Source organism: Orycteropus afer, unplaced genomic scaffold (assembly GCF_000298275.1).
Source record: "Orycteropus afer afer isolate SDZICR_OR568_19922 unplaced genomic scaffold, OryAfe1.0 scaffold00322, whole genome shotgun sequence".
Lineage (NCBI taxonomy): Eukaryota > Metazoa > Chordata > Mammalia > Tubulidentata > Orycteropodidae > Orycteropus > Orycteropus afer.
In genome coordinates this window covers 336872-350205 of record NW_006921909.1, presented here as the reverse complement: position 1 = coordinate 350205, position 13334 = coordinate 336872, and the positions used below count along the sequence as shown (strand labels likewise).

Below are 13334 nucleotides of genomic sequence, written 5' to 3'. Positions count from 1 at the left end.
TTGATAGAGCTCTAACCCAGAGTGTTTCATTATCAAGTCAGTTAACTACATGTGTAGATTTACCCTTGTAATTTTTTAAAGTTTCTTATAGAGGAGAGATGCAAAACAAATAACCCAGCTGTCCAGTCATGCGAGACAAGGCTTTCATCCAAAGAACATCTTCACATATCCCCTTAGGGCTGCATTTGTAATGTACGTTTTTTGTGATTTATAATTTATTGACCCTGTATGGCTGAACCTAACAATGGTGAGGTTTTCTTTTTGAAAACCTTTGATGAGATTTTCTTTTTGGAAACGATTTAATCTCTTATTTCACATTGGCTTTGAGATAAAATTTATGTTATATTTAAGAGCTGTTTAAATCTAGCCTTTGTTTAAGGATACAGTAGATAAGAACTCTAACTAGATGGTATCACACTGATTTATTGAAACTACTGGTATGATATGGCCCTGAAGGTCTGTGCTGTCTTAACATTACCTTTCATTAAGCATCTTTTGGTAGGTAGTTAAGTAACTGAATATTTTTGAAAAGTTAGATTCAAGGACAAATAGATGCATGTGGAAATCTAGACTGGCACAAATAGAACAAAACCAAGTGCTCCTAGTATAGTCTGTTGTTGTTTTGTTGTTATGTGCTGTCCCTAGTATAGTAAACTTTTCATTCTGTCTCATGATTTTATTACATATCTGCAGTCTAAATATCTGCAGTCTAAATCCTTACTAAGAGGTTATGAAACTAGGGTCTAAGTAGATGTGACTTCTACTAATCCTTATTCTGCCCAGACCCATCTCTAGGTGGGTATTACTTTCTCCCAGTTTACAGGTGAGGAAAGTGAGGCTTGGTGTCTGTAACTTAGTTGGGGCTAGAATCTAAGCATGGGTATGACCACACTGATTGTCACGCCCATGCTATGGGTAGCAGACAGTCGTTATCTCCATATTCTCACCACTTTTTTCTCTATAGCTAACAGAAGTCATCTCAGTGAATGATGGCAAGAGATGGTACTGGAAACAGGTGGCACTTGTCACTGACAAACAAATGCCTGTCTCATACCAGCACAAAAATATATAAAGTTGAGCCTCCAGTGACAGTGCACTTCTTGCTACTCTTCTACTGGAACAGAATATTCATATATACAATTTCATGTTCCATTCTCTACTACTACAAAATGTTCTTATTTCTCTCATCACAGGGACAAAGAATTATCTACAAGTCTAATTTATATAGACACACCATGCACAGAGATGCCTTATATAGTGCAATTTCCAGGGAGAATATTTTTCAAGGTTCGGAATTATACTTTTCAATATTAGTCATTCAAATAGAAAGCTTTATTTAGCTTAAAAGGGAAAGGAATTAATTAGCAAGTATCACATACATACTGTGTGGCTGGCTGTAGATAACTATATATTTTTCTTGGTCTTCAGAGTCAGACCCATCTCTAGGTGGGTATTACTTTCCCCCAGTTTACAGGTGAGGAAAGTGAGGCTTGGTGTCTGTAACTTAGTTGGGGCTAGAATCTAATCATGGGCATGACAACACATCTTGGGTGTTCATCTCTGTTGCCTCTAGCTTGAAACCCCTCTCCCTGTATTCTAAAGTCGTTTTATGATTGAAAAGAGCTCACTTAAATCAATTTAGTGAAAAGAACCAGACATAGCCTTAAATAAAATACATGAAGTCTTTATTTTAGTAGATGCAGGCTGTCTTTTTAAAACCCTTAAAATTCAGTGCTGTAATCAATGTCCTAAGTTCTGATCCAAGCTCAGGTTCCACTCAGCTCTCAAAATCTCAGAGACTATTTCCCTATCCATCCATAAAATGAGGGACTTGAACAGTACTGTCTTGGTAGTTCTTTCCCACTGGCATCAATAGCATATGTATTTCTAATATATTTCACATACATTTTTCCTGATAGTAGTATAGCCTATGAATCTATATATGAATAAGTACAAACCTCATCCTATGTAGAGAGACTTGATTTTATACTTGTTTAAATGTGGTCATATTCTGGTTTTTATTTTTATTTTCTCTACCTCATTTTAGAAGGAGTGGTTCAGCTCTAAAGTCCCACATCTAAACTTACATATTTGGTAAGGTAGAAAGGAAATAATATTGAGTTCCAAGCCCAACGTGCCACAAATTTCCTGGCCTTGAGCAAATCATTTTTAACATCCAGGAGCTGCAGGTTTCTTATAAAAATGAGCGCTTTGGAATTCTAAGACCTCTTCCAGCTTGAACATTCAGTACATTTAAGGATCTTTGGGATTACTTGGGGAACTAAATCCCATGAGTGAGTGATTCTTCTTACATACTCAAGTCAGTCACCCTGATTGTATCCTAACTTTTCCCTAATATGTAATAGGGATGTCACAATTATTGGGTATAGTGACTGATTGCTGTGTTCCATCCTCACAAAAAAAGGGAAGAAGAAATAAAGACAGCCTCTTGAAACATTTGCTTTGTTACAGCTATTACATCAGATTGATTATCTGAATCAAATCACTTTATGCTTGTGAGGGAAGAAGAGATTTCCTTAAGCTTAAAAATTTATGTGATGTAGTAGTTAAAAGGTAGAATATTATTTGATGATTAGTAAAGAAAAAGGTCTCCAGTTTTAAAAATACCAATGAGAATATTTTGTATTCTCCAAGGGACCATACAGCATCCAAAAGTGTCATAATACCTTTGGATAACTCATTGTTATGGGAACCTTATTATTCCCTTTAACTAAAGGTGTCAGTCATTTCAGCCTGGCTTAGAACTAGTCTTGAAAAGAATGCAAATATGCGGGGTGTCATTTTTATTTCTGTGCTAGCATCCAAAAAGACCATTTTCGTTTCCCTTGAGGTACTGTGATTCCCCTATATATCTTTCAAAATGTCTATGATTATTTATTATCTACATATCAGTACTTCTTGTTTTTAAACTCTAACTTCAAGCACTGATTTTTCTTTCATCCACCAGTTCAGACCTTTTGTTGTTTTTACAGGATTCCTGTGGTTTATCTGAGAGAACTGATGGGAGATATTCGAAATACAAAGTACAGAGAGATTCTCTTCAGCTGTGCCGAGATGATGCCAAGTACAGAATCAAGAACTTCAAAGTAATGTCCTTTATATGCATTTTTAGTCTTTGAACGTTATCCACGTTTATGGCTAGAACCTCCTCCTAAGCAGCCCCTTCCTCATTCATGTAAGGGCACTTATAAAAGAGTTTTCTTAATGTATAAAATATAGTTTCAATTTTCTTGAAGTAGAGAAGGAGAATCTTAAAACTGTGCTTATGACTTTTTTCTTGTAACTTACTTTAAGTTTATGCATTGTGGCTTAATATAGTGTTTTTCTGTGGACATTAATGTTGCTTAAGAAATCCCAAACAAGGAAACCCCAGGTCCCTTGGCTGGTCAGAATTGTCACGTGAATATTTGCCTTTCTCTGTGCACAAATCCAGGTACTCTACACCCTGAAGTCCCCAACAGATCAAGCCACATATTTAAAAAAAAAAAAAAAAAATCTGTTGCCATTGAGTTGATTCTGACTCATGGAGACCCCTCATGAGTCAGGGTGGAACTATGTCCCATAGGGTTTTCAATGGCTGCTTTTTGAAAGTAGACCCTTTGACTTTTCTTCCAGTGACCTCTGGGTGAACTCGAACCTTCAACTTTTCTCTTAAATGATGAGCACATAAACCATTGGCACCACCAGGGAATCTAAAACCATCTATGTTGTCTTTAGTAAACTATAGACACGACATCTTAAGTAATTCTTTTTCTAAGGGTGTGAACTCCATAGTAATACTTCAGTTATGGTCCTTTATAACAGAACCCACGCAAGAAACTGGGAAGATTTAACCACGTTGACAAAAAGCCTACCATCTTCTAGATGGTATCCACTTGTGGCATGGTTGATTTTAACCATTTGACCCTGACTGGTTCTTAGCCTAGAGAAGAGTTTCTCAGTTACAGTATTGTTAAAATTTTGAGCCAGATATTCTTTGTTGTGGGGGCTGTCCTGTGCATAGTAAGGTTTTCAACAATATCTGTACTATCTATGGGAGCGCTGGTGGTATAGTGCCTAAGGCATTTGACTGCTAACCAGAAGGCTAGTGGTTCAAACCCACCAGCCACTCCTCAGAAGGAAGGTTGGGAAATCTACTTCCATAGTGATACTGCCTTGGGAACCCAAGGAGGGGCGCCATGAGTCAGATCCAACACAACAGCAGTGAATTTGGTTTGGTTTGGTTGGCACTATCTACACACTAGATGCCAGAAGCACCTCCATCACCAAATTGTGACATCCAAAAATGTCATTAAACATTTTTCCAAATGTCCCCTGAAAGACAAAATTACCCCTGGTTGAGAACACTGGCGTCAAGAGAATCCATCTGTATTTGAATCCATCTTTATTTGTATTCTTTCACCATACGTATTCAATCTGTATACTGAGCAAATAATCCAAGAAGCTTGACTATATGAAGAAAATGTGGCATCAGGATTAGAGGAAGACTCACTAATAACCTGTGTTATGCAGATGAAAGAACCTTGCCTGCTGAAAGTGAAGAAGACTTGCAGCACTAACTGATGAAAATCAAAAACTAAGTCTTTAGTATGGATTACACTTCAACATAAAGAAATAGCCTCCCAACTGGACCAATAAGCAACATCATGATAAATGGAGAAAAGACTGAAGTTTCAAGGATTTCATTTTACTTGTATCCACACTCAATAACCATGGAAACAGCAGTCAAGAAATCAAATGACTGTATTGCATTGGGCAACTCAGCTGCAAAAGACCTCTTTAAAGTGTTAAAGAGCAAAGATGTCATTTTGAAGACTTAGGTATGCCTGACCCAAGCCATGGTATTCTCAATAACCTTTTATATTCATGTGAAAGCTGGACAGTGACTATCAGGAAGACTGAAGAAGAATTGGTACACTTAAATTGTATTAGCAAAGAATATTGAAAATACCATGGTCTGCCAGAAGAACAAACAAATCTGTCTTGGAAGAAGTACAGCTGGAATGCTCCTTAGACATGAGGATGGCCAGACTTCATCTCGCGTACTTTGGTCATGTTATCAGGAAGAATGAGTCCCTGGGGAAGGATATCATGCTAGGTATAGCAGAGGGCCAGTGAAAAAGGGGAAGACCCTTAGCGAGATGGATTGACACAGTGGCTGTGACTGTGGGCTCAAGCATAGCAAGGATTGTGAGGACAGCGCAGGACTGGACAGTGTTTCTTTTTGTTGTATGTAGGGGTCACTGTGAGTCAGAACTGGCTTGATGGCACCTAACAACAACAACAACAGATTTGAATATACACTGCAAGTCAATAAGCTGCTGTCTCTTCTGTTTCTTTTTATATTCTTGCAAACTTCAATATGAATGAATAGATATTCATTACACTGTATTTATTCACATATTATATCCAAATATAATTATTTTAAAGAAACGTTTTTCCTCCTCTGAATGTCATTGGATAGAATGCTCAGTGGATGTAAAGTCAGTGTTCATTTCCAAAATTGTTTCTTAGCATGCTTAAAGTGATCACTTCACTTCCCCATCCCAAACAAATGCTTAATACAACTAGGCCAAGTTTGGATGGAAGGTTGGGCAATCTACTTCTGTAGTGATACCGCCTCGGAAATTCAAGGAGGGGTCACTATGAGTCAGGGCCGACTTGATGGCAAATTAACAACAACAACAACAGGCCAAGTTATTGATACCCCTACTGTGAAGGGAGCATCCTGTGACTTTATTTACCTTTTTCCTTTGTTTTTACAGATTGGTATTATTAATTGCAATAGTGACTTTGTTCTCTCACATGGTAATATGTACCTTCCCTAATAAGGTTCTAAAAACCGTGCACAGACATCACCCATTTGTCAGTGAGAGCTTGTGTGTTGCTATATGGTGAACAGGTTCCAGGGAGACGTCCAGGCTAAGGTAGACGGGAAGAAATTCTTGGAGATTTACTTCTAAAAAATTAGCCAGTGCAGATCCTTTAGATCACAACTGTCCAGTTGGCCAGACATCATGGAATGGCACAGGACAGGGCAGTGTTTTATTCCCTTGTACCTGAGGCCACGGTGAAATGACTTGATGACAGCTAACAACAACGTTAACTACAAAAGTATTCTAACATTCCCATCGAGCCCCATATATTCAAGCCTTATTTCTCTACCATTTAAAGGAGTGCCACTAAACTTAAACAGAAATTCAATGTGTGGGCAGTGATAATAATTACTACCAAGTATTGAGCATGTATTAGAATGAACTACATGAAATTGGTACCATTACTTTTCTTCTCTTACTATGAAGAAATCAAAGTTACAGGACAATTAAATGGTTGCACTCAGGGTTAAAATCCAAATATTTCTTCATCGAGTAATTTATGTCCTTAACAGTGCTATTGCACTGTAAATTTGTTGTTGTTAAGTGCCATCAAGTCGGACCCGACTCATAGCGACCCCTCCTTGGGTTTACGAGGCAGTATCACTATGGAAGTAGATTGCCTAACCTTCCTTCTGAGGAGTGGCTGGTGGGTTTGAACCGCCAGCCTTCTGGTTAGCAGTCAAGTGCCTTAGGCACTATACTACCAGTGTAAATTAGGACCTCATATATCTTAATTTTTCTAGAAATCAACACATGTAGGACTGTATTTTTAATATGTAAAAGTTAATTATCTCTACAAATAAATAAAGGCAGCACTTGCCTCTTACTTCAACAAAAGTCTAGATGCATATGAAATATTTAAAAACAGGGCTTTGAACCGGTTCAAAAATGGTTTATTCATGGCCTGTGGAAACAAGGGCAGTGTACTTGTTCCATAGCAACCACATTTCTTGTGTGTGGGATTTTGATCTCAGTGGGAAACAGGCAGTGGTGCCCCATTCAAAGATGGCAGCTGACCATGACCCTTTGAATCTGTCACTCAGCTGCCATCTTTGCCTATTTCCTACTTCAGTCAAAGTCCCACACAAGAGATTTTGTTGCTATGCAACGCTTACACTGTGCTGGTTTCCAGAGGCCATGATTGGAGTTTGGAACTGGTTCAAAGCCCTGTTTAAAATATTATTTTCCAATAAAATTAGGTTTTGCATAATGTGAGTCAGGGCTCTCTAGTGACACTAAATTGCTCTAAATCAATGCAATTTCCATAAAAGCATATGGAAAAGCTGTGAATGTTTAACATGTTCAGCAAGTAATCTCAACAGAGTATTCTTTAAAATTATGTTTGTAGCTGAAGAGGAACTCGGACCTGGTTCAAAGGAGATGCATATTCTTGGCAAAATGAAAACTAAGTTTGAAATTTTGGAAAATAGGTAGAGTGCAGGTATATGAAGGGGCCACAAGTTATAAAAGAGACTATATGGCTTGCAAAGCCTAAAATATTTACCATCTGGCCATTTAGAGAAAAAAATGTGCCAATCTCTGGTAGAGGAAAAAAAAAAAAACCAATCTACTCTTTCTTCCTTCACATATTATGTAAAAGATTTCCTCTCCTTTACTGACCAAATAAATAAATACTGCTCAGGCTCCTTGGAAAAGCAAAACTTAGTCATTCATTCAACGAATATTTATCATGTGGCAGTTTTGTGCCAGAAATGTTCAAGGTACATGAGATTCACATCAGTAAACAGACAAAAATCCTTGCCTCTTTTAATCTTCCGTTCTAGTAGATGGATATTCATGTTTGTTGTTGTTTTTAACACATGTTCAGCAAGAACGGATCGAGTTTCTATGGTATACAAGGGCTCTAGAGAATGACATAAGAAAAACAGTTACCCACTCTTAGGAATTCAAAGCCTTCCCCAAAACAACTGTAGTGCAAAGAAGAAAGGAACAATTGCTATCAAAGAGCCCTCAAGAAAGTGTTCTGAGAATTCAAAAGAAAGAAAGGTGCTCATGAATCTTTTCAAAAGATGTCTGGATGGCAAATTATGAGGAAGTGTTTTATCTGCAGCTCCATTTGAAAGTAGATCTCAGTGAGCAAAATAGTTGTAGAACCCTGACTTTATTTCTGTTGACGGAGAAATAACTGTTGGACTAGCAGAGCCATGTTGGCAACTGGCTTCTCACATATTGTTGCTGTTTTAAGAAGGCCGTGAAACTTCCAGCAGGTACAAACTGCTGGTGGAGGGGAGAGTTTGCAGGCAGTGTGCACGTCTGGTTCTCTTTCAATCCAAGGCCAGAGCCGACCTCCTGCTGTTCACTCCCATAGCAATCACCAAGACAAAAATGATCCAGTTTCTAGAACCTGTTTAGATTTTGAGCAGGACCAAGGTCTACAATTGCTAAGAGTATAATGTAATAGTGTACTAACCTGACCAAGAAACTGGAAAAAGACTGACTTACCTTTCTATTTAGAATTCATTTCAAAGCTGAATCTAACACATTGTCTTTCTGTAGACAACAGAAGTATTTTGTGGCTTCTCTTCTTCAAGCCTAATTAGATTTCTGCAGGACAGACAGGCTTCCTTGCTGTCCCAGATGTTTCCAATAGAACAGAATGTTCAAAAGTCAGCCAGTAACACAGCATTGCTAATCTGAATTCACGAAGGAGCATGGCTTTGTCCAAGAAATCCCCATTTGCTACCTGCCCTTTTTGCTGTCTACCCATATTAAATGTGTGGTTTTAATTAGCACTGATTTTTTTTTTAAAAGTAAAATCACAGAAGGCATGTTTTTCTCCTATCCTTCCTCTCCCTGAAAAGAAAATCATGATTTTTGTTTTCTATTTGAACAGTTAGTATGCAGCTTCTTTTAGAAGAAACAGATGTTTTATAAGGCAAAATGAAATAGGTAAACAAGTGTTGATGATGGCTTTCAGTGAGGTTTAAGGGAAAGTGTGCTAAAGCCTTTTGTCCTATTTGTTCTGTGTAAGCGTATGTATGGTATGAGTAACGATTTGCTCCTGGAGTTTGTGCCTCCCTCACTGAATCTCTCTGTGCTGTGCTTATACCTTGTTCATAGCAATTAATGGCTGTTAGCACTTTCTTTCCTAAGTCAGCTCTTTCTATACCTATCTTAAATCTTCTATAGCACTAGTTTCTAAAGCATACTGTGTATGGCTCAGGCTACAACTCAGATTTTAGTTGATGCATAAACATTTTTATTCTAATGTTTTTTATTTTACTGGCCATTAGAATTGCATGCATTATTCATGTAATTTTACAGATATATATTGCTTGGGACCAGTAGTGGCAGCCATGGGGGCATTTGAGAAAATTTTAACACCACAATACCCCATTATCTCATTTATAGCCACCCCATTCATGTTTTGATAAGAAATCTTATATAAACTACTATGCAAATACAACTCCATGCCCTCTCCAATATCAACGTGACACAAGCACTTTTGTAGTCAGCTTCCAACCTATAGGTTGCCAGTTCGACCCACCCAGCAATGCCATGGGAGAAAGGCCTACTTCAATAAAGATTACAGCCATGAAAACCCTATAGAGCAATTCTATTCTGTAACACCTGGGTTTGCCATAAGTCAGATTTGACACACACACATATTCCTAATACACACACATATATATATGCACACATGTATATACATATATATATACATACACATGTGCACACATGTATATGTATGTATGTGTATGTATATATACACCCACTGCTTGTCTTTCAGTTTGTTGTACATGTTGCTTGCACATTGCTGTGAGGCTTGAGGCTATGCCACTGGTATTTCAAATGCCAGTAGGGAAACCCATGGTGGACAGATTTCAGCTGAGCTTCCAGACCAAGACTGGGAAGAAGGATGGGGACATCCACTTCTGAAAAAAATGGCCATTAAAAACCTTATGAATAGCAGTAAAACACTGCCTAATATATTACTGGAAAATTTTCTGAATAGCTGGGATACATTGTCTGATATAGTGACAGGAGATGTGCCTCCTAGGTTAGAAACCAAACAAAAAACAAACTCACTGCTGTCGAGTCCGTTCGATTCATAGCAACCCCTCCTTGGGTTTCCATGGTAGAATCTCTATAGAAGTAGATTGCCCAGTATTCCTTCCAAGGAGTGGCTGGTGGATTTGAACCAACAGCCTCCTGGTTAGAAGGCACTAAAAATACAACTGAGGAAGAGATTCCTCCTCAAAGTAGAGTCAACCTTAATGATGTGGATGGAGTGAAGTTTTCAAGACCTTTATTTACTGACAGGGCATGACTCAAAATGAGAAGAAATAGCTGCAAAATTCATTAATAATTGGAACATGGGATGTATGAATCTAGGAAAATTGGAAGTTGTCAAAAATGAAATGGAATGCATAAAAATTGATATCCTAGGCACTAGTGAGCTGTAATGGACTACCACTTGCCATTTTGAATCAGACAGTCATGTTCTACTATGCTGGCAATGACAAATTGAAGAGGAATGGTGTGCCATTCATCATCAAAAAGAATATTTCAAGATCTATACTGAAGTACAGTGCTGTCAGTGATAGGATAATATCCATACACCTACAAGAAAGACCTCTAGTAGCATAGTGCCTAAGGCACTTGACTGCTAACCAGAAGGCTGGCGGTTCAAATTCACCAGCCACTCCTCGGAAGGAAGGTTGGGCAATCTAATTCTGTAGTGATACTGCCTCAGAAACCCAAGGGGGGGGGCTCGCTATGAGTCAGGTCCAACTCAATAGCACACAACAACAACAATAACAGCACAAAGAAGACCAATTAATGCTACTATTATTCAAATTTAGGCACAAACAATAAAGCCAAAAGTGAAGAAATAGAATTTTTTTTTTTTTACCAACTTCTGCAGTCTGAAATTGACCCACCTTGCAGTCAAGAGGTATTGATTATCACTGGTAATTGGAATTTGAAAGTTGGAAACAAAGCATCATTGGTAGTTGGAAAATATGGCTTTGGTGACACAAATGACACCAGAGATCACATGATAGAATTTTGCAAGACCATGACTTATTCATTGCAAATAACTTTTTTCAACAGTATATGTATGCCTTAAAAATGGACCTTGCCAGATGGAATACACAGGAATCACATTGACTACATCTGTAAGAGGCAATGCAAAAGTTCCATATCATCAGTCAAAACAAGGCTAGGAGTTGACTACAGAACAGACCATCAATTGCTCACATACAAGTTCAACTTGAGGCTGAAGAAAATTAAAACAAGTCCGCGAGAGCCAAAATGCAACCTTGATTATATCCCACCTGAATTTAGAGACCATCTGAAGAATAGATTTAGTGCATTGAACACCAATGACTGAAGACCAGACAGGTAGTAGGATGATATCAGGAGCATCATCCATGAAGAAAGCAAGTGGTTATAAAAAAAAAGAAGAAAGGAAAAGAGATCAAAATGGATGTCAGAAGAGACTCTGAAACTTGCACTTGAATGGATAAAAAGTGAATGGAAAAAAAATGATAAAAGAGCTGAATAAAAGATTTCAAAGGGTGCCTCAACAAGACAAACTAAATGATTATAATGAAATGTGCGAAGACTCAGAGTTAAATAACTAAGAGAAGAACATGCTCAACATTTTTCAAGCTGAAAGAATGGAAGAAAAATTCACTCCTCAAGTTGAAATATTGAAAGATTCTTTGGAAAAAATATTGAATAAAGCAGAAAGCATCAAAAGAAGATGAAAGTAAAACACAGAGCCACTGTACCAAAAAGAATTGGTCGATGTACTACTATTTCAGGAGGTAGCATATGATCAAGAGTCAGTGGTACTGTAGGAAGACGTCTAAGCTGCACCGAAGGAATTGGTGAAAAATAAGCCTCCAGGAGTTGTCAGAATACCCACTGAAATGTTTCAGCAAACAGATGCAGTGCTGCAGGTGCTCACCTGTTTATGCCAAGAAATTTGGAAGACAACTACCTGGCGAGCTGAGTGGAAGAGATCCATATTGTGTCATTTCAAAGAAAGGGGATCCAACAGAATGTTCCAACAGAAGATTATTGTACAATACTATTAATATCACAGGCAAGTAAAATATTATTGAAGATAATGCAAAAATGGTTGCAGCAGTATATCAACAGGGACTTCCAGAAATTCAGTCTAAATTCAGAAGAAGATGTGGAATGAGAGATATAATTGCTGATGTCAGATAGAACTTAGTGAAAGTAAAAAATACCAGAAAGATGTTTGCCTATGTTTTATTTACTGTGCAAAGGCACTCATCTCTGTGGATCATAACAAATGATAGATAACATTGTGAAGAATGGGGATTCCAGAACACTTAATTATGCTCATGAGGAACCTGTACATAGACCAAGATGCTGCCATTCATACTGAACAAAGGGATACCACATGGTTTAAAACCAGGAAGGGTGTGTGTCAGGGTTGTATCCTTTCACCATACTTATCCAATCTGTATGCTGAGCAAATAATCCAATAAGCTAGACTATAGGAAGAAGAATATGGCATCAGGATTGGAAGGAAGGTTGGGCAATCTAATTCTGTAGTGAATTATTTACAACCTGCAATATGCAGATGACACAACCTTGCTTCCTGAAAGTGAAGAAGACTTGAAGCACTTCTGATGAAGATCAAAGACTACAGCCTTTAGTTTGGATTAAACCTCAACATAAAGAAAATGGAAATCCTCATAGCTGAACCAGTAAACAACATCATGATAAATGGAGAAAATATTGACATTGTCAAAGATTTCATTTAACTTGGATCCACAATAAACATCCCTGGAAGCAGTGGTCAAGAAATCAAACAACCTACTGCATTGGGCATATGTGGTGCAAAAGACCTCTTTAAAGTGTTAAGGAGCAAAGATGTCACTTTGAAGACTAAGGTGTGCCTAACCTAAGCCATGGTAGTTTCAGTCACCTCATGCACATGTGAAAGCTGTGCAATGAATAAGGAAGACCGAAGAAGAGTTGATGCCTTTGAATTGTGGTATTGGCAAAGAACACTGAAAATAACCATGAACAGCCAGAAGAAAGAATAAATATGTCCTGGAAGATGTGGGGCCAGAATACTCCTTGAAAGCGAGAGTGGCCAGATTTCTCACCTACTTTGGTCATATTGTCAGAAGAGATCAGTCCCTGGAGAAGGATATCATCCTTGGTAAAGTAGAGGGTCACCAAAATAGGGAAAGAACCTCAACGAGATGGATTGACACAGTGCCTACAACAGTGGACTCAACCATAGCATGAATTGTGCAGATGGCACAGGACTGGGCAGTGTTTCATTCATTGGATCACTGAGTCAAAGCCAATTTGACGGCACCTAACAACAAAAAAGGCTGGCGGTTCAAACCCACCAGCCACTCCTCGGAAGGAAGGTTGGGCAATCCTACTTCCATAGTGATACTGCCTCGAAAACCCAAG

At 38.2% G+C, this 13334-nt stretch overlaps 1 protein-coding gene across 1 annotated transcript in view; it reads left to right on the top strand.

Annotated features, from left to right (window-relative positions):
* Positions 1-13334, top strand: part of CEP128 (centrosomal protein 128) — a 641642-nt gene that overhangs the window by 606591 nt on the left and 21717 nt on the right. The window contains exon 23 of the mRNA XM_042782443.1: positions 2994-3107. Within this exon, the coding sequence (XP_042638377.1) occupies positions 2994-3107 (114 nt within the window). The remainder of the gene's footprint in view (positions 1-2993; positions 3108-13334) is intronic.